Below are 23,203 nucleotides of genomic sequence, written 5' to 3' on the forward strand. Positions count from 1 at the left end.
GTGAGACAAACTGCTGTTCCATAAGCGCCACCTGCTGTCAGAGAGTGAATTTGCGTTTTCATTCAGCCCATCTGCTGTTTTAGCTTCAAATCTCGAAATTATACAACCTAATTTAGATTAATTCTGAGGGGAAAAATGATTGTGATATAAACTCAGAATTCTGAAAGCAATTCCATTCTAAAAGCATGGCTCAAGTTAAAAGCGTGTATCGCCTCTTTTACCGTTGCGCTCCTGACTTTTTCAGTGTCTCACATAACAGTTTTAAATACATGATGCTCAGGTTAAAAGAAGTTTGGCTTTCAAAAAACCTTGCATTCTTTTATTCCACTGTCCCGTGTGTCACATTTTTAAATGCAAAAACGTATTCTGTGTGAACGGCCCATCGTATTGTCAACCAATCAGAACCGACAATTCAACATCATTTACTGATTGTTACCAAAATTGAAGTTGCTTTTAGAAAAGATATAAGAAATGAATTAAGCTGATAATCGCTGGCATTCATGACAGGTGCAGCCCTGCAGGCATGACCCGTTCAGCTTTTACCAAAGATACTCAGTAGTTTATAAAGCCCTTTGCTTTAATGTTGTTTCTGCAGATGTGATATGTTAGTGTGTGTGACGTCACTAAGAGCATAAATAAACTTGGAGGGCAACAAGACATTTGCGTATGGCTCACTAGATCATCAAACTGAAACAGGGATGGGCTGCAGTCCTGTGGAGGTGTTTGTGTTCCTGAGCTCCCAACGGATGTCATAAAAGATGCTGCTTCAGTTAGTGCCTTCATATTTCCCAAAAAGTGCTTGTTTTAGATGAGTCTGTCTGTGAAGAAACCCACCACCAGTGAAAGCTGGTGCCATACCAGAGCGAGTCCATCAGAGGAGTTAGCGAGGACAGATTAAAGAAATAAGCTTCATGGTACCGCTGTGTGAACACCAGAGATGGATCATCGCAGGTCTAGCATGGATACAGTGCCTTCTGTGATTCTAATGTGGCTGCCACCCTGAGGGGGAAAAAAACTATCATATATGACTCACGAAACATAACGCTTATGTCCTTTCAAAACACAGGTAAATAACAGAGGTCGATGTCACTTACAGTAAAAAGAGGAGGTTCTTTGGGGTGCGGATGAAAGCCTTTCTGAGTGCAGGTTGAGATCTCCTCCATGCCGTAGTCAGTCAGTCAGCCTGAAGTAGCCCGTCCTGTACAGGTGCACACGTCAACATCAGTATTACATCAGCATTTCTCAAGCTTTCTGACTCCAAGGCCCCCATTTCACTTTCATTTTAAAAAACTTACATATATATATATTTTATATAATATTATTATCATGATCATGTTTTTGTTAGTTTTTTTCGTACGTTAATTTTTTTTTCCTCAGGAATTTCTACCCAATAAAATATTTTAAAGATTGACATCCCTTAAAATGTGTACTCGATATAGAAATATAGAAACTCAATATAGGATTATTAATTTCCATGACTTTTCCAACTTTAAAAAATATATTTATCTTTAAGATGTAAAATTCATTGGACTTCCACTGGAATGCCATGCGTTCGATCGGCATGGTAAAAACTGACTCGGAATATCCCCGTTTATAAGATCGTTTTGGGGGTTTGAACTTTTGTTTTTTTCTTCTGATCTTTTAAGATGATTGTTTTTATATGCTACTGAGATCCGGAGCAAAGACGGAAATAAGGAGTAAGGGAAACAAAGCCGAAGAAAAGAAGCTGAAATGGCCGGAAAAGAAGTCACTGAACTCCTGAAGTCATTAAAAAAAATGAAATCGTGGAATTTAGAAGAGAATTCCAAGGTTTTTCCCAAGGATACTAAACAAGAGATCGGGGAGTTGTGGAAAGATGTAAAGGAGTTGAAAGTTACTGTTGGAGATTTAAACGTGTGACTCGTTGAGGTGGACGAAAAACGGCAGCTCTCAGCGCAAGCTTTAAGCTTTCTTATACAACAAAACACATTAAGTCTCACTTTCAATACCCGGCGAAACTGACCTAAAATCTCCCGATTTGAAGCGTATCAGTCACACGGGATTAGTTTTTATGGTATGTGTATGTAGGAACTGATCCAACTAAATATAGTTCAACCGTATATATAGGGCCAGATAGCTCTCGGATTTCATCAAAAATATCTTAATTTGTGTTTTGAAGATGAACGAAGGTCTTACGGGTTTGGAATGGCATGAGGGCGAGTAATTAATGACAGAATGTTGATTTTTGGGTGAACTACCCTTAAAGTGTCCGGATAGTTTTTGGGGCCATTGCATCTCACTTGTGCCGTCACTGTTTTCATCTTTCTCATGACTGGACTTACTCATTGAATTTGGGAGAGCAGACGATGGCAAAGGACTCTGGCAGCATCATCTGGTATGAGCAGTGAGTATGCAGGTCAACGCTGGACAGGAAGGCTGTTTGAGTGGGGTGAGTCTGTGGAGCAGAGCGACAGCGACATCTGAATGATGACCACAGTAAGACAACTGTATGTCTCAACTCAACTTTATTTTCATTCTTCCACATACACAGTATACAGAAGAACGAAATGTCATTTCTGATGGACCAAGGTGCAAAGACACTAACAAAACAAGTATACACACGTGTTCAAGACGACAGGGATCAGACATAAGAGCACATTAAATATAACGAGCAATAAACATGACGAGCACAATAAATATAACAAGGCAGAAGTGTCTCCACTGTAGTGACAGACATTCAGGGAAATTACCATTTCAAAATGTTTAAATATTACATGCTATTGCATATATGTGGTTCATATCAGTTATATAGCAAGAGAAGGCAGAAGTGTGATGTAAGGTTGCAACTCACATGTATCCAGCCCAGCGTGATGAGGTCGTACTGGTCCTGAACCAGAAACAGCTCCTCTTCATTCTCTGTGTCACAGTAATCTGGACCTCCACACTGCTTCGGCACAATCACATGTGTCACTGTGAATGCGTTCCTGTTCTGCAACAGGCACACAAAAACTCTCCAGTCAGATGTCTTACAGCACTGTATTGGTAAAGCTTATACAAGAACTGTATTAAACTGTATCTATCTACCTATCTATCTATCCATCTATCAGTTTTCTATCTATTAGGGTAGCAAATATCAAGTCTTTCTGTGACAGGTCTCACAAGTACTAAACTGCTATGCATCTTCTCTATGCTACTTTCTATTGTTACACTTTAGATTCTATATAGAGTAAATGTAAAAAAAATAAATAAATAAAAAACAGGAGAAAAATAAGATTTTATTGGATGAGCCAGTTCACCAAATCGGATTGAACCGTCCGAAACAGTTTGCAGCTCGAACAGCACAGATCTACAGTTCACTCGATCAAAACTCACTTTCGGACGCCTGACAGTCACTCTGACTCGAAATGAGCCGAAATACCGGCGTATGATCCTGTGATGCCGGGTTTTGCCAACTCATTCAGCACTCCAGTTCCTCCAAAAGTCACTGAATTGAAGAAACAGTTTAGACTGAAGAAATGATAAGCTGCTGTTACGAGCATGTATGAACCGAGCACTTGAATGAAGTGGCGAAATGACAGTTTTTATGGTTTCTCATTATGTAAAAAGGTGAGTTTATTAAGACTAGTTCATTTTATATGCTTTAGACGTAATTGGATATTCTTTAGACATAACTGGATATGCTTTAGACATAATTGGGTATACATGACATTATTGGGTATACGTGACATTGCATGATTATGTAAATTAACTGGTGAAACAATTGTGTGAACCAGAAGCAAACTGTCTGAAAGATCCAGTTTAAGGAAAAGATTTTCCTGTAGCCTGAGGCTCTGGATTACAGGTAATAATGTTGTAAATAATGCTCAGTTTCTTGCACAGACTGATCGTTTCACTTCATAAGATCTCAATATATCATCAGGGGCCACTGGTATTAATTTTGTGCTGCCTGATATCCTTTTTTTTCCTCTCAAAGTGCTGGTAGCCACTGACCTACATATTATGAATCACCAAAGACCATGGTTTCAGCCAAACATTTTCTTTGCTGTTCTACTCAAAACAAAAGTCACCAACATCTTGGATAGCCTGAGCGTGAGTAAATTACCAGCAAATTTTAGTTTTGGGGTGAACTATGTTTAAATGTTTATCGCAGCAAATCTTTTATGGCAAACATTCATCTTGGTCTGACAAGCCTTTAGCGAATCACATTGAGCCTGGTAACAGGCAAAATTTTGGTGACTCGCAACATTCAACAATGGTACAAAATCATAATAAAGAAATGATAAATCATGTCACAAAGTCATACCAGTCTCCCACAGAGTATCCCACAGGTTTCCACTGCTCTTATGGTGTTGTTATTGGCCAATCGCAGAAATTTGCCGCAAAGCTCAGCAGGAACAGCAATCTGCCGTAAACCATCAACCAATGTAGCTGAAACACAAAGAGAAACACAGTGACAACCTGAAAACACAGAATTAGAGGCTGCTCTAAGTTTGCTGAGGATTGAAGGCAAGTCGTACTGTTGTTACTGAGGTGACCCGGTTTAAGTGAGCGGTCAAAGGTCGGGGGTGCAGTCGGGCTGGGAGCTGACGGAGCGCTGTGATTGGCCGAGGGGTACTGTGGACTCTGAGGGGGAGTGGGGGACTCTAGGTAGGGCAGAGGGGGACCCTGGATCCCAGGAATGAGCAGAGTGTCATCTTGGAGGGGCGCTGGTGTGTTGAACTCGTGGACGAGCTGACTCTTATGCTGACGTTCCTGCTGCCGGATCGACTCCTCAAACCTGCTGAACTGCTCCAGCTCCAGCTACCTCCTCTGCATGTCCTCCACACGCTGCCTCTCCGCCTCACGCTGCCGAGACAACACCCGCTCCAGCGCCTGATCTTCTGCACGCTAGCACACACTGAGCCACACTCACAAGACTGACCAAGATGAAAAAACCATGTGCATCTTTAACTTTGAAATGAATCACACCAAACACATGTCAATAATGTATATGGAAAATTAGCATTAGACTAGGGATGTAACGATGCCCCCCGAGCCGGTTGATAATAAATACAAATATGTGATGATTCAAGTCAGATGAGATGTTAAATGAATTGCGATACAATCAGAGTTTATATGAATGTATCTCTGAGGGGAACTGACTGCCTTCAGAAAAGTTTAGATGGTATTTTCTTTTCATCTTGTCTGTGTATAATCAAAGTCCCTTTAAAGCAAGTCATGTCACTCGACGGCCATCTTTGAATGGCCATCCCCATCCTCATCCACGGGGAAACATCAGATTCTCCAAAACTGTTCGCCACGCTTATGATTAAATTTCATATTTGAAATCACCAATGAAATCCGACAACAACTGCATCACAAATGTTGTTTATTTTGCTCAAACAGCATTTAAAAAAACGTATTTTTCAGGCTAGATCAGCCAGTGCGCATGCGCAGTCCTAGGCACACGTCTCAGACTGCTGACTGTTTCTATAGAAACCAGGACTTCTAACGGCAGCTGCAGTGACGCGCTGACTTTACCGATTAGGGATTGGCTCTTTTGCTCAGAAGGCTTCGTTTGATTGAGTGGCCATATTAAGCGTTGCATTTTTCCCCATTCAAAACTATATGAGGGACACGTCTTGGGTATTCTAGTCTTTGGTAGAATGCATATTAGAGTAGTGTTCATAAGTGCAGCTGCTTTTGTTTACAGCAGTAACCAAGGAAATGCTGTGTCGCTGCTGTTCCATAAGCGCCACCTGCTGTCAGAGAGTGAATTTGCGTTTTCATTCAGCCCATCTGCTGTTTTAGCTTCAAATCTCGAAATGATACAACCTAATTTAGATTAAAAACTGCTCATGCTGCATGTATGCAGCGTCTTTGATTGGATTGTGATTAAAATATAGTAGTTGCCTCTAATTTTAAATAGAAAGGGCACAGGCAAAGCCTTAGTTTGTTTATATGAAGAGATTTGTTTTATTTGTGTTATTTATTTGATTTGTGTTTTGTTTTAAAAATTAATATTTAGTTTTATTATTTGGGCATATTCAATTTCACAAAGAAATATGCAGCATTTTGTCCAAGCAATAATAATAGGACAGTACACCTTTTCATGCATGTCTTCTTAAATCTCATTTAAAAAACTGTGAGAAAATCATATTGTGAAATTAGTATTGTGAATCATATTGCATTGTGAATTGAGTGAATCATTGCATCCCTATATTAGACTAATACTATTTTTTTTATTAAATAGTAGTAAAATGAATAAATAAAAATAAATAAATTATTTGTATTGTGACTTTCAATAGTCCCATTGGATATTCATTAAAGTAACATAGTATGTTTTGTGTAAAAAAGTCATTTTAATTTTTAATTTTCACAAATCGTGAAAAAATTGACTACTACACACACACACACACACACACATATATATATATATATATATAGAGAGAGAGAGAGAGAGAATTGATCTTTTTTATGGTAACTGCTGGGTATTGGGGGACTCTGGGGATTTCCATGGTAATAAAAAAAAATATTGCATATCCTAGAATTACGGTATTAATAAAATCACTGTAATTTGGGGGAAAACAAATATCTGAATGCATTAACTCAGAATTTGGAAAATGTCTTAGTCATAAAAACAATATGAGGTGAAAATGGTTTCATCGGTTTTGCTTTTATTCCATGAAAAGGTTTGCAACCTTTTTGCTGATGAACTCAGCATATTCTTTCTCATATCTCCTCAGTAAATGTTTCTTCAGCTGCTCTGCTTGAGGAAAAGCAGTCTCCTTTAGCATCTGTGTGAGGAACAACAGCAAAATTGAGACAACTAACATGGTATGATGAAAATGTGAGATTATTGATCTAGAGTTCACTAGACTACGTTACCCTTAAATTCTCCTTCTCAGGAATACTACACAGTTTATATTCCGGATGCTTGGGGAGCTTTTCAATAAAAAGCCTGGTGGGTTAAAAAGAACCAGAGTTAAACCTGTTATAAGAAAACTGAACATTACCAACACTACGCACATAACGGAGACTCCCATGTTGTTCCCAACCCATTTTAATTTCTTTCTTTTGCAGAAAAACACTGAGAAATTTTTCAAGTCTCAGAATAAGTAATAAAGAAAGTCACAAGTTTGGAACGACATGAAGGTCAGTAAATGATAAGAACTTTCCTTTTCGGTTAAGTGTCTGTTTAAAATGCAACAGACTGAGCTAGAGCTGTGTTCAGGCCTTCTTACGTGATGCATTTGTTGTAGAGGACAAAGGCGTGCTCTGTGTTGCCCTCCTCGGTGTACACGTGGGCCATGCGGATCACCTCCAAGCCCGAGCGGAAGTATTGGCGGAGGGGCGCTGCCCTTCTTGGTCAAGGCTCGCACCCGTTCATCCGGGGTCAAACTCACATTGGCGTGGTCCAACATCATGCGGCCAGCGTCCTCAATCTACGCCTCCAACCCTGTGACACAAACGAGAACACGTTACAGACAAAACTGGATTTCTCTTGCACTCGTGAATGAAATAATTCAGTTTCAGCAACTACATCAACTTAATGAATGACACATTCGTTTACACATACAGTAAGTCTTAAAGGTACAGTAGCAAAATTCATATATTCTTACTTATTAGTGAGTATAATATAAACTAAGTAGTGAACAAGTAATACCATTGACAGTGCTGACATATTGGCTCGCATAAAGATAAAATAAAGTGCTATCTCCAAACAAGTGATATATCACATTCAAAAACTCACTTTACATTATTTTGTATCATATCACAAAATAACCAACAGCTGGGGCCGCCTTTATTGATTGATTTTTTTTTAATGGGTGAATTGTTATGATACAGTATGATGATTATGAATTTGTGCAGCTAGCTGGCTAATGTTAGATTATAAAGCTTTATAAAGTCTTACGGAGGTAATAACGAGTCTCTGTTTTCCAGATCACGATCACATTAGCTGGGGAAACTCGTCCATCGCCTTTAACTCTATTTCATTGAAATAAAGGTGTGTTAAATTGCGTTATATGGCTCTGTATCCATCCTGTTCGCTTTAATCTCCACCACTCATCACTTCCTCTTCCTGTGTGACGGAAACAAGCAGCAGGTAATAATTTGACATTTATTTTATATTTCGTGTATTCAGTCACACTTTTAGTTTTAGTAATTTTGTGTGCTTTTGTCATTTAAATTTTTTTATAAATACACTACCAGTCAAAAGTCTTTAAACAGTAAGGTTTTTAATGCTTTTTCTGGCCTTCCAGTACATTCAAAATTCTGCTGCTCGTGTGTTTACTCCACGGGAACACATTACACAGTGCTTTCACTGCAGTTACACTGGCTTTCAATGCTATGGAATGATTTTAAAATTCTAATTTGAACATACAAAGCACTACATGGGACTGCACCAGCGCATCTTTGCTCTCTTATTAGTTCATGTACTCCTTCTCGACTCTCTCCACTCTGCCAGTTCTCTTTTACTTTATCATGCAAACTTAAGACTATGGGGGAAAGAGCTTTTTCATTCAAAGCCCCCAAATTATGGAATGCACTTCCTTTTAATAATAGAAATGCACCAACTCTGGATCACTATACAATTTTGACTAAGATGCATTTATTTAAGGTTGTTTTTAATTAATTCTTGTATTTTTGTGTTGTTCTTTTTGTGTTTTAGTTTTACTGTAACACTTTGGGTTTAAGAAAAGCGCATTTCAAATAAAATGCAATATTATTATTATTTATTATTAATGTTTTTTTAAAGAATTCTCATCTGCTCACCAAGCCTGCAGTTATTTGATCCAAAGTACAGCAAAAACAGTAAGAGTTTGAAATATTTTTTTACTATTTAACTGTTTTCTATGAATATATTTAAAAAATTTAATTTATTCCTGTAATTTTAAAGCTGAATTTTAAACATCATTACTCCAGTGTCACATGATCCTTCAGAAATCATTCTAATATTCTGATTTGCTGCTCAAGAAATTGTTATTATTATGTTGAAAACAGCGGAGTATCATTTTTTCAAGTTTCTTTAACAGAACGTTCAGAAGAACAGCATTTATCTGAAACATTTGGTAACAGTTTTAATCAATTTAAAGCATCTTTGCTAAATAAAAATATTAGTTTCTATAATTTCTTTCCAAAAAAAAAATTTATACTGGCTCCAAGTTTTGAACGGTATAGTGTGTGACCACCCCCACAAATAAAATTATTTTAGTATATTTCATTTTTATTTATGTTTATTTCTATTTATATGTATATACAGTGGGTAAAATAAGTATTGAACACATCAACATTTTTCTCAGTAAATATATTTCTAAAAGTGCTGTTGACAAAGTTTTCACCAGGTGTTACAAGAAAACCCACACATACAAGAAAACAATACAAATAAGAAATTAAAATTAAGTTCTGTGTAATAAAATGGAATGACCCAGGGAAAAAGCATTGAACATGCTTGCTGAAATTTATTTAATACTTCGTACAAAAGCCTGTGTTGGTAATGACAGCTTCAAGACGCCTCCTGTATGGAGAAACTAGTCACATGCATTGCTCGGGTGTGATTTTGGCCCATTCTTCCACACAAATAGTCTTCAGATATTAAAGATTCCATGGGCCTCTTCTATGAACTCTAATCTTTCCTCTTAGATGCCAGTGTCTAAAGAATTCTCATCTGCTCACCAAGCCTGCACTTATTTGATCCAAAGTACAGCAAAAACAGTAAGAGTTTGAAATATTTTTTTACTATTTAACTGTTTTCTATGAATATATTTAAAAAATTTAATTTATTCCTGTAATTTTAAAGCTGAATTTTAAACATCATTACTCCAGTGTCACATGATCCTTCAGAAATCATTCTAATATTCTGATTTGCTGCTCAAGAAATTGTTATTATTATGTTGAAAACAGCGGAGTATCATTTTTTCAAGTTTCTTTAACAGAACGTTCAGAAGAACAGCATTTATCTGAAACATTTGGTAACAGTTTTAATCAATTTAAAGCATCTTTGCTAAATAAAAATATTAGTTTCTATAATTTCTTTCCAAAAAAAAAATTTATACTGGCTCCAAGTTTTGAACGGTATAGTGTGTGACCACCCCCACAAATAAAATTATTTTAGTATATTTCATTTTTATTTATGTTTATTTCTATTTATATGTATATACAGTGGGTAAAATAAGTATTGAACACATCAACATTTTTCTCAGTAAATATATTTCTAAAAGTGCTGTTGACAAAGTTTTCACCAGGTGTTACAAGAAAACCCACACATACAAGAAAACAATACAAATAAGAAATTAAAATTAAGTTCTGTGTAATAAAATGGAATGACCCAGGGAAAAAGCATTGAACATGCTTGCTGAAATTTATTTAATACTTCGTACAAAAGCCTGTGTTGGTAATGACAGCTTCAAGACGCCTCCTGTATGGAGAAACTAGTCACATGCATTGCTCGGGTGTGATTTTGGCCCATTCTTCCACACAAATAGTCTTCAGATATTAAAGATTCCATGGGCCTCTTCTATGAACTCTAATCTTTCCTCTTAGATGCCAGTGTCGCTGATGAAACCCTGCTGAGGCATGTAATAAGAATTACAAGTGATGAAAGGGAGAGGCAACGCCATACAGTGGTACATGCACACAGCGCACAGTTTGAGTCTGAAATGGTGAGAGTGGATGAGATGACAAAAGATAAGACCATTCAGCAGCTGAGGGTACAAATAGAAGCTTTAACTACTGCAGTGGACTCCTTGAAACGGTCTGGAACTCCAACATTTCCTATCTCATGGCACGAGTATAGTGAGTCACAACCTCAAAGACATCAGTACAAGAGAGCATAAGGAATACTTACCTGCAGAAACACAAGCCGATGAAGAATAATTACCTGTAGATGAGGAGGCATTTGTACCAGAGAGCATCCATGAAGACAGAGGCATTCCTGTTGTCCTAACTAACCCAAACACAACTACACAAAATCCCCCTTCAATAGATCTACAAGGCATCGAAGACCAGCACAGAGGCTCACCTACTCACATTTAGGTCAGCCATCATTACAGACACACACATCAGTTAACACTTTAGGGTTTAACGGGACACCAGCCATGCCAGCAAGCAGTTATTCACAATACTACACTTCTCCAACACCAACATACATACCATCATTCTACATACCTGCTCTTTTCATACCATACACATACCATACACAAAAAATGCTGGGTTAAATACAACCCAGTGCTGGGTAAAATAGGGACAAACCCAGCAATTGGGTTGTTTTGACCCAGCGGTTGGGTTACTACCCAGAAGTTTGGGTTAAACATTTAACCCAACCGCTGGGTCAAAACAACCCAATTGCTGGGTTTGTCCGGACAAACCCAGCAACTGGGTTGTATTTAACCCAGCGTTTTTTAGAGTGTACCGGACACTGACACCATTAAATTACCCCATATTTGCCTATTGAAAGATAAAAAGGAACCAACAAACTAATACGGTTATTTAAACAATATTTGGAGGCATTAGCTTCTTTGTTGGGGAGAGTGTGACCCCCCTACATACAGTTTGGGTCACAAATTAAATTATTTGTATATATAAAATTTTTATTCATGTTTATTTCTATTTATATGTATATATAAGTGCTGTCAAACGATTAATCGCATCCAAAATAAACGTTTTTGTTTACATATGTTTGTGTACTGTGTACATTTATTACATATATATAAAAGCAGACACATACAGTATATATTTTGAGAATATTTACATGTATATATTTATATTCATCTAATTTAGATTGTATATAAATATATAAACATGACATATTTTCTTAAATATATACACATGCAAGTGTTTGTATTTATATATACATAATAAATATACACAGTACACACATATACTGTATTATGTGAGCAAAAACTTTTATTTTGGATATGATTAATCGTTTGGCAGCACTAATTTTAATTACTTAAATGTATTATAATGAGTTTACACTGAAGAGTTCAGCTGCATTTTCTGAATTCTGGGTGTCAGTAGTTACCGTGATGACTGCAGCTCATCCTCAGACAATAAAGGGGACCGTGACAGTAACTCTTGTCTCTCTCATTTACTGCTAAGTTGATTACTGCTTACAGTCTTCCCGACTGCCCGGGACCTGTAACAAGCTTATAATGTAACAAAAGCTTTTTATTTCAGATAAATGCTGATCTTTGGATCTTTTTATTCATCAAATAACCCTGAAACAAAATGTACTCAACTGTTTTAAATATTGATAATAATAATAAAAAATGTTTCTTAAACAGCAAATCAGCAGAGTGATTTCTGAAGGACCGTGCGACACTGAAGACTGGAGTAATGATGCTGAAAATTCAGCTTTGATCACAGGAATAAACTACATTTAAAATATTAAAATAAAAAGTAGTTATTTTAAATAGTAAAGGCAAAAATTCACAATATTGCTGCTTTTGGATCAAATAAATGCAGGCTTGGGGAGCAGAAGAGAATTCTTAAAAAAAAAAAAAAAACAGTAAAAATCTTACCGTTCAAAAACTTTTTATTTATAATAAATGTATTAATAAATTTTTTATGTATTATTAGTTTATATATGTAGTCTATTTAATTGTAAATCAATTTAAGAGGTTTATTTAGCTTTATTTTAGTACTTCAACTTACAATGTTGAATTAAAAAATGTTGAAGTTTATTTATTTCTTTTTTATTTCAGGTAATGTTTATTGACGTTTTTAGTTACGTTTTTAGTCTTAGTTCACAATAATAACTCCGGTGACAAGAAGAGACCAGTCAGAGGAAAAGTCAAACCTTTATTCCATCTCTTTTCAGAGTAGAAAGAATATCACTTGTTTTGTATCACAAATGTTTCAATAGTGATAAAAGATTGACCACAGTAAATAGGTAAGTTAAACCCCCTTCATATATTTTTACCCACATAATAATTCAAAATAGGTCCAGAATTTCAAGAAAAGTGGTTGTGCAAAGCCACTGGTTAAATGTCAAATCATCAATCACAGGCTTAACGGAGAATACAGCGGGAATCTCAATATAGGCATATCAGGGGTGTGATAGTTGTTGTACATCACGCCAAATAAAACATCCACAATATTTCCCACTTTTAGGATAAGAGGAGTATGAATATATATCCGTTTGTTTCTCATTCCTGGGCATTATCTAGATTTGGCACAGAAATCTTGCTTCATAAATCAAGCGTGGGTAATTATAATCCTACTGTACACCATATCTTTCAAACAACGGTGGCTTCTTCATCAGCTAAACAGTGGACTGACTGCAGAACTGGATGGCTTCTTTCAACATTAAAGTCACTTGAGTCAAAGCTTTTAGAAGAATGAAAAGTGCAACTCGTCAAAATCAGGGCTGTAGTGTTTTTTCCTCAAAGTGTCCAAATGCAGTCCATTTAAAAAACCACAACCGAACCCCTGACTGATAAATTCAAATACAATATAAACAGACTAAACGGACTCAAACACCTCACAGCATAGATGGTGTGCACACTGTATGCAATTAAATGTATTTAAATTGCTTTAAACCCTAATAAATGAGTCTTTTTTGAAAAAAAAAAAATTATATATATAAAAAACATTTCTTTCTGACGCATTAAATTATTTTTGTTCTTGGGCCAGTGAAAAGGGCAAGTATGAATCTGAACTGGTCTGACTGGGCCAGCAAATAAAATCCTTTGTGTTGAGCCCTTCAAAGCTAATTTAGCATTCATAGAGCGGTTAAGATGCTTTCATGGTGTTTTGAACATCTTTAACAGAAGAACAAAAGCTTGCCACTCCTTTTCTAATCCACACCTGTAGAAAGAATTCACCTGTCCCATAAATGTGTGCGATCAGCTTCAAGAAGTGCTCAAGAAGTGTCAAGAAGAACATTTCAAAACTCAATCATTCCCAATCTTATTAAACGTCATTCATCTTCATGAAAAAGCAGCCAACATATACTTTCAAAAATATACATATCGGTCCCTTCGGTATTACATATTTCGCCCAGCAATAAATTGAGAAAAAGAAAAAACAAAGACAACCACGTAACTCTACCCAAAAAAGGCTTGGAATTTAAATAGAACGAGAGGCCACAGTACCAACATCTGCAATATGTCCAATATGTGTTTGTAACACGCTAAACCTGACTGAAGATCATCCCGGACATTTTAGAACTACAAGAGACATTGTTTTCAACATACCTGACATGCTAAGGATGGATGAGAATTTGTCATTATTAATATCATTTTGGATGAGTTAGTGACAGTTGCTGTGCAATGTTTATGAGTGGTGATATATGCCTCATTATGGATAATTAAAGTTTCAAAATCACACTTCAAGTATTTAGATTCATCCACCGCTGATTCATCTGACTGGGTTTTCTCACTGGAAAACAGAATACAGACAATACAATACAATTTCAGTTCAAATGTAAGAGAATTGATTGGTTTAACAACTAAATTCTACTGCTGTAAAAACGGTTACTTAATGTAATGTAGTAACGTGGCAACAGATATTTTTATTGGACGGTTTTATTTGATTAACATAAGCTGCTTTTCCACCATCGGGCTGAACGGGTTCTAAAGCCCCGTTCACACCAAGCACGAGAACTATAAAGATAACGATATTAGCGTCCACACCAGCGAACGATATCGTCTGTTTATTCTAAGCGCACGCGCGTCTGCCGCTTTCAATTCTCGAGCTCGTTACAGCAGGATGGATTCTGATTGGCTGTCAATGTTTGTGTCGTTCATCAGCTGGAGAAAAAATCGTTCTGAAAGTGATTCCAACGATATCGTTTCTCTTTGTTTTTTACAAATATAGTAAAAGTTTTGGCGAGTTATCACACCACATTACTTTCTGAACTAACTTTGTCTTGTCATAAAAAGTGAAATGAGCGTCTACACAGCTCCTCTCTATGAAATCATTTCCTGTTTCATGTTTTTCATTTGATTTGTTTCCATGCATGTTGGTTACACAACATGACTGATTTAGCGGACTTAAGTTTTTAAAATACTAAAAAGTGTGTGACGAGTGGGGCGGGGCCGAGAGCCGTGGGAGCAGAACGAGGCCGGTGGAGTAAAAGCTAATGTGCGACACCTGCGCCACTCACCGGTCTCGAGTCCCACGGAGGAGCTCCGGAAGGATAAAAGGAGGAGTGACGACAGTGTCGGACGAGAGAGGACCAGGCCTGGACTTTATTTTGTGTTTTGGTTCTGTTTGTCCGCGACAGTCGTCAGCGAGGGGCTGTCACGCTATTTTGTGTTTATTTTATTATTAAAGTTTTGTTCAAATGTTCGCCGGTTCCCGCCTCCTTCTTCCCGTGACTACGAACTTTGTGAGTGGGGCGGGGCCGAGAGCCGTGGGAGCAGAACGAGGCCGGTGGAGTAAAAGCTAATGTGCGACACCTGTGCCACTCACCGGTCTCGAGTCCCACGGAGGAGCTCCGGAAGGATAAAAGGAGGAGTGACGACAGTGTCGGACGAGAGAGGACCAGGCCTGGACTTTATTTTGTGTTTTGGTTCTGTTTGTCCGCGACAGTCGTCAGCGAGGGGCTGTCACGCTATTTTGTGTTTATTTTATTATTAAAGTTTTGTTCAAATGTTCGCCGGTTCCCGCCTCCTTCTTCCCGTGACTACGAACTTTGTTACAAAGTGGTTTTGTTAAACACATAAAAGCTTTATTACAGGGGTCATGAACTTAGAAATCAAAATTCCCTTGTTCGTTTGACATATAAGAGGATTGTGTTATAAAAATATTCTGTAAGTTTCAGAACTCGACAAACGCAGGTCTACGCAGAAACCACACGATAAATTTGATTAGATTTTTATTTTTAATAAAGTTCCAGACCGTGTCGGTAAGAACGTTGTCCTTTGTTCACTTCATTTTACAGCGTATTTGTTTACAAACAAGGCACAATTTGACGCAGGATTTTCAGAAAGATTGAAACTAAAAGATGACGCTGTGCCGACTATATTGCAACACACAAGTGTGAGTAACTGTTTTTATTACGTAATCACTATTGCTTTGCCTGTCATTACAGATCGTTTAATATGTATTGAGTTATTTATGCATTTCTGACCTAAATAACTGCGGTGTCCATCTGTGAGGAATGTAATACACAACTGTTAGCCAATCATAGCCGTGGGTGTTTACTTCCGAGTCTATGATCCGCCACGCCTATTCAAACAGAGCGTTCTGAGGAGGGGGGTCAAAACAGGACAGAAAATAGCCTATTACTTCTAAATTATGATGTTTTATGATGTAAAATCTAGGTAACATTATAAGTGGACCTCAGAAAACAGTACAAAATCACAAAAGGCAGTTCATGACCCCTTTAAACTACTTAAGGTTTTATTTTGATATTTTTCCTTCAATATGATATTATGACAGTTTTATCACCCTGGAATGTTTTACTTTATGCTTGATAAAAACATTATTAATAGGAATTTTAATTTAGAAAATGTGTGCATAGAATTTAAAATTTTTCAAATATTTTTTAATAAAAGGAATAGATAGGAGTCTTAACTCACTGTGTGTGTACGTAACGCTACTTACACTCTGGTCGAGTTTGTGGTAATCAGATGACTTGGGTCTCCGTGTGCCTCTTGATCTCCGGCCCTCAAAGACGAAGGCAATGATCTGCAGGCAAAGGCGAATTAAAGTCATTTAATTGCCATTTGACATCTTTAAAACACAGCAGTAAAAAAACTAAAAACGCACAAAGTCTCTAGGATGGAAAAAGGTGCATGTACAAACAGACCCACTAACCTTGCGCTTGTTGTGACTGGCGATATACAGCACAGCCACCAGTATAACGGCACAGACCAGATAGGCAAAGAAGTGGCTGTTCTCTGCACTCTCCTCTTGTTGATAAGCTTTCACTTTATTGTCCTTCTTTTCTGTTTTGCTGTTAAACGTATCCTGTTCATTTGAAGATTCATCAACAGTATCTTCACCTTCACCTTCACCTTCACCTTCTTCAGGTCCATTTGCTGAATCACCATTTTGTACGTCTTCGTCTGTAGGGATCTCAGGTCCAGCTGACTTCTCTTCACTCTTGCCATCGGTTTCATCTTCACCCTCTTCAGAAGGTTCAGAGTTCTTATTGTCTTCAGCCTCTTCTTTTTGGTCAGCTATGGTCGGCTTCTCGTCACCTTTTTCACCAGTTGGTTCACCTACAACGTCTTTATGCTCCTCTTGACCTGTTCCATCATCTTTTGGTTTTTCTCCACCACCTTCAGCAGGTTTAGAGCCTGCTTGTGCATCATCCTCTTTATTTAGTTCAGCTGAGGTCATCTTCTCTTTAGCCTCTTCTTTCGGTGCAGCTTCATCAGTTTCATCTGTGTTTTTTGGATTGTCTGTTTCATTTTGGGCAAGTACGGGCAGCTTGTCTTTTCCTTCATTATTTGACTCAGCTTCATCTCTGTTAGCATTTTCCAGGGGTGTGTTTTCATTAACACCGTCAGTTAGGGTTTGACTCTTTTCATTGTTTGCTTCATTCTTTTTGCTTTGAGTTTCTTCAGGAGTTTGAGGGGCAATTTCCTTATTACTTCCTTCATTGCTGGCAGATGGGTTCTTCTGTTCTTCATTTGGTTTTTCACCTATTTTGTAATCTGGATCATTATTATTTGAAGCGTCTACATCATTACTTTTTGGCCCTTTTGCAGCTGTTCTCGGTGAAACAGCTGTACCCTCTTCTGCATCCAGTTGTCTAGAACTTTCTCCTGAAATGTTACTCGGCAGTGAGCAAACTGGAAAATATCACAAAATAGAAACATCACAATAAAATGTTGGGCATAACACACAGTTTAAGCCTATCGTATTATCAAAACTTCAAATGAAGGAATCGTGTCCTATGTCCTTAGCAGGGCTGGACAGTGCTAGCAGTTCACTCGCATTTGCGACTAAAAATAGGAAAATGTATTTAGGAGCATGAGCGTGAATACAATTTCTTAAACAGCCTAACTTACACAGTAGCCTATAACAAACGTATTAATTTCTTCAATTTATTTATGGAAAAACAGCGATACAGCCTCATATGATTACTGAACTTTAAAAAAAAAAATTAATTAAAAAATATATATATATATATATATTTTTTTTTAGCACAGATGAGAAGAAAGGTGGAGCGAGGGAAGAGGATGCGCTGAATGAAAACACACACTCGCCACTAGAGGGCGCTGACGCTACCCCGGTAACCCTGTAAACAAAGCAGCTGCACTACTTTCTGAACTGTGTAAATAATGGGCGAATTCCAAACAGAAGTGAGCATCCCTATGTCCTACTCCCTTCGAAGGGCAGAGCCCTTGAAGTGTGTTCTTTGAAGGGTGCAGGGCATTACTGTCTCGTATAAGCGTTTGGAACTCCCTTGGCGAAGAGAATGACTGACCAAATGTTACCTTGACAATGCTGCGCATGCGTGCATTCAGCACTCCACCAGTTGTTGCAAATATATATTTCTAATCATTATTATTATTTACTTATTTACTATTAAGCTTTTTCAAACTAAACTTGCTTAAACTACCATCTTAAATAATATTTCTGATGAAATTATTTTTTTTTTACATTAAAATAAAGACAAATTTAATTAGGTATTAAATTACTTACGTTTGTATGTGAAGTCGAAATGAACCACAACTTTGCTTTAAAATGCATCGCAAGATCTCCTAACCGAAGATCACATGATCACAAACGGAAATCACTTCCGTGAAGTGACCATCGCATGTTCCCTTCGCTAACGGACTTCTGGAAGGGCCCTTCGCGAAGGGATTCGTTTGGAACGTCCCTACAAATGGTGTCCCCTTCCCGAAGTGCCCTTCAAGGGCGCAAAAAAGCCGTTTGGAATTTGCCCAATGTTTCATAGTCATTTAGATATTTACAGTCACTTTAGTCTTCACCATAGCACCAAATAATTACTTAAAGACTTAATGAGCCGTTTAATTTCAAACTTAAACATTTTTTTCCTTTTAATCGAACCTAAAATATGGCCTAACGGATTCGTTATTATTGTATGTTCTGTAACACTTAACAGGTTCCATTAACATTAATTAACCTCATTTGTTAACATGAATTAACAATGATTGCATTTATTAATCATAGTTTGTTCATTTCAACTTTTAATAATACATTATAAAATCAAAAGTTGTGTCTGCTAATATTATTCAATGGAGCTAACATTAACTAACAATAAATAGTTGTAATTTTATTAGTTAACGTTAACAAAGAATATTAACTACTGCAACAAATAGCTATTGCATATTGTTAGTTAAAGGGGTCATATGATGCGATTTCAAGTTTTCCTTTCTCTTTAGAGTGTTACAAGCTGATTGTGCATAGATAAGATCCCTGAAGTTGCAAAGACTAAAGTCTCAAAACCAAAGAGATATTCTTTATCAAAGTTAAGACTCTGCCACGCCCCCCTAAAACGGCTCGTTCTAACACGCCCCCACATATCTACCTCACTATGTAGGAATATGTGCATAATGTGCCCAAATGTGCAGCAAAGAAAGAAGGCGTGGTTTCAGTAACCGCAGTTAGTGTTGAAGCAGCATGTCAGGGAGACGCTGTGTGTTTCTAGGCGAAAGCAAAAGCACTTTATTTGGCCTTCCGAAAGTAGATGCATTTAGGAATCTTTAAGATCACTTGCAACACATGACCCCTTTAATGTTAACCTGCTTTAAATAATGTTAACAAATGGGATCTTATTGTAAAGTGTTACCTATAGTTCTTTTGTTCATCTGAACGTTAGTCTTTTGCACTCTAATCTTGAAACACTGGTTTACGTTATATTTTTTGTGTATTTGTTTTTTTAAATAAAGTCTTTCTTTAATAAAGTTATTTAACCTGTTAGGAGGACAACACTTTTTTTCTCTTACTAAATTATATATTGTGATACCGTGACCAAAGCTTAAACGACTATTGTGAAAATGTAATACCGTCACATACCTAATGTAGGCTACATATAATATAATAATTATATAATTAGCCTATTAAATAGAGTCTGAAACTAAATTATTTAAAAACCGTGTGTACTTTCTGTAATAATAATAATTGTGCTTGTAAATGTCTCATATCCCCCTTATTAAGCTAAAACACATCATTTGAAAAATTTGCATTGCGCTTCTAAATTTTTCACCTTAGGAGCACATGTGGGAAAAGGTTAGGGTCAAGCCCGGCTTAGACTTGCAGAAGCAATGCCAAGGAGCGTGTAAGCTGTTCTGGTGGCCCAACACCCTGCTAATAGTCTTCATGTTGGGTTTCGCCTGATTTGTTCATATTTTTACCGATTTACTAAGAGAATACGGTAAATAGGGAACACGCACGCAGATATCGCAATATGTAAACATTGGCGACCACAAACAGGAAGTATATCCTATTTGCCTAAATTTCAAAAGCAGGAATGTGGTTGAGCCAGACATGTTTTACCACCTCTGCCCCAAAAACTGTCACGCATTACAAAAGTGGGGAAAATGTCGTACTTTAGGAGAATACTTAGCCAACAACATGTAGAATAATAGCAGAGATATTCGTTTAATTTCCAAATACAAGGATTTAGAGATAAACATGTCACGAGATGTATCCATCGATATTGTGTCTCAATCCCACAAACACCTTACGAATATTACTATAACTAGTGTAATACATTAACTCACCTTGATAAGCGCAGAGGACAACGATAAACAGCGTTGTTAAGCGCATTATGGCTTCAGACAGCGACACAGTGGCACGAGCTTGACTAAACGCTGACTGTGTCGTGTCCCAATTCCCAAAGTGAGGTCCGCGCACTCCGAAGTGCGCATCTGAAGTGCGTCTGCGTCAAGACGTAAGCTCAGGCAGAGTTGCCAACTCATTTTCAGGGGAAGTTGCTAAAGGAAGGTCGAGTTGTTGCTAAAAGTTGCTAAATGACATTGTGACGCAAAAATGTCACTACATCAAATCTCAGCAAACAATACATTTGAGATGTTATTTAGATTTGTTCGTAAAGTAATATATAAAATATAAATAACTGTATTTTTAAATACAACATTGAATTATTGAACACGTACACGTTTTTTAAACCATTACAATTATTTATTTTTGTATGAGCTAATAAACAAATACAACTACACATTCTGAACACTTATAGTCTTAAGCAGTGTATTAGTAGTTAGGGTAACACTTTACTTGAAGGGGTGTGCATAAGACTGACATGACACCTTCATAATCATGACATGATACATGTCATGAATATGAAGGAGGTTTTATGCATGTTTATGACAACTGTCATTAAGTGTCATTCGCTCAGTTATGTCATTTGTAATGCAAATATGACATTATTTGACCTAACCCTACCCCTACCCTTACCCCTAGCCATAGCCCATAACAAAGACATCTCAAACAATGTTATCTTTGCATTACAAATTACATAACTGAGTGAATGACACTTAATGACAGTTGTCCTAAACATGCATAAAAACCCTTCATATTCATGAAATGTGTCATGTCATAATTATGTAGGTGTCATGTCATGATTATGAAGGTGTCATGTCAGTCTTATGCACACCCCTTCAAGTAAAGTGTAACCGTAGTTAGTTAGTATGCTACACTCTAAGAAAAGTCAGGGCACAATCTACTATGTTAATATGAAGAAATTTTCCCTATTGATTTTTCAAGGGTTTTTACCTGCATACACCCCATTGTGTTTTGTGTTTTCGGGTTGCAGGGTTACAACAGATAATGGATAACACATAATGTCCTGAAAAATACATTTTCCATTTTTCTCAATATTTTTCTTACCGTGTACCAACTGATCAACAATCGAAGGTACAAGCTAAGGTGTATCATAAATGAACAATTATTCAATAACAATTATTCATTAAATTGAACAATTGCAAATAGCAGCTAACTTACTTCACGTGATGTGTGTACTGCTAGGCAGCTGTGGTTTCCTCTTTTTGTGTCATTTAGATGGAAATTGTGTGCCTTTTTATCGTTTGAGTCACTTATCAAAAGTTGCTAAAAAATTGCCAAATACATTTGCAAAATAGCTACATTTGTTGCTAGGTGCTTTTGGAAGAAAAAGTTGCTAGGGTGGTGTGAAAAGTTGCTAAATTTAGCAACAAAATTGCTAAGTTGGCAACACTGAGCTCAGGATGAGCACTTCAGTATTTTGTATGCATGTCCTGCAGTGTCATATTTTCTAATGTTAAGATTGCACCCACTCTGCCTTAGTGTGGTAGAGTGTCCTGGGACCGGTGAGGGAGTGAGTGGAAGCTGGTGGAGCTGCTCAGGGAGGATATCAAACTCCAGCGAGAGAGACAGAGGAGAGAAGAGCCCAGGAGAGAATGGAGAGACTGTTTTCTCTTCTTGAGAGAATCCTTAACAAATACATAATTTATTAGCCATTCTCTATTAGGCAAGAGAAAGCCGTGGAAAAAATGGGTACATTACAATTTTTCAATATCTTTTTTTAAATGTCACATTTGTCAATGAAACAACCTAATTTCTGTAGTTTATTTTTGTGATGCAAGTTAAAAATTAAATGAATATGTTGCATTTTTGTAATGTCATTTATACAGTATTTTCTTTACATTTTGTATTTTTTGTCAAGCATGTTCGTATGTGTAAATAAAAGAGAAGTAATTATGTACATTGTTAATTTTTTTAATGCAGCTAAGAATTTTGTACATTCTTCTATACGTTTATTTTTTTGTCCTGTAAATAATTTTTTTACGCATTAAAATAAATTGTTCTATACATCACTGAAAGTACTTTTTACAACTATTTACAACATAGCTTAGGTTTAACATCAGAAAAAACAACATCAGTTTTGAGCCCAGCCCTGCCTCCAAGTGTTCTGGGGTCTTCAGGAGGTGAATCTCTTGGTGAATGGCCAGCACCTCCTCAGTGACTCGGAGGACAATGCGGTGACAGTGGAACGAGACATGTCAAACACTCTGGAGACCACTCTGTATGATTTACCACTGGCAGACAGAAAATAAATGCCAGGGTCTGGATTGTGGCACCCTATCCGTGTTACCGTTCACTTCTCAGAAGATCCAGTAGCACTGTCCAAGAGGGTCTGGCTGCAGACTTGCACTTGCATTCTCAGACTTGCACTCTCAGACTTGCACTCTCAGACTTGCACTCTCAGACATGCACTCTCAGACTTGCACTCTCAGACTTGCACTCTCAGACTTGCACTCTCAGACTTGCACTCTCAGACACTTGCGCTTCCGCTAGCGACGTCACTTGCAGTCTTTAT

General features: G+C 37.2%; 1 protein-coding gene and 1 pseudogene across 1 annotated transcript; both read right to left on the bottom strand.

The window, feature by feature from the left end:
• Positions 1-42: 42 nt before the first annotated feature.
• Positions 43-8,081, bottom strand: LOC107556227 (STAM-binding protein-like A; annotated as a pseudogene).
• Positions 8,082-12,742: 4,661 nt separating this feature from the next.
• Positions 12,743-20,764, bottom strand: tgoln2 (trans-golgi network protein 2). The gene is made up of 4 exons (XM_016239284.1): positions 20,613-20,764; positions 16,729-17,711; positions 16,516-16,599; positions 12,743-14,343 (listed from the first exon to the last, which is right to left on the bottom strand). The coding sequence occupies exons 1-4, from the start codon at positions 20,656-20,658 to the stop codon at positions 14,341-14,343; spliced, it is 1,116 nt and encodes a 371-aa protein (XP_016094770.1). The 5' UTR covers positions 20,659-20,764; the 3' UTR covers positions 12,743-14,340.
• Positions 20,765-23,203: the final 2,439 nt, after the last annotated feature.

Source organism: Sinocyclocheilus grahami, unplaced genomic scaffold (genome assembly GCF_001515645.1).
Source record: "Sinocyclocheilus grahami isolate Dianchi unplaced genomic scaffold, SAMN03320097.WGS_v1.1 scaffold560.1, whole genome shotgun sequence".
NCBI classification, from domain to species: Eukaryota; Metazoa; Chordata; class Actinopteri; order Cypriniformes; family Cyprinidae; genus Sinocyclocheilus; species Sinocyclocheilus grahami.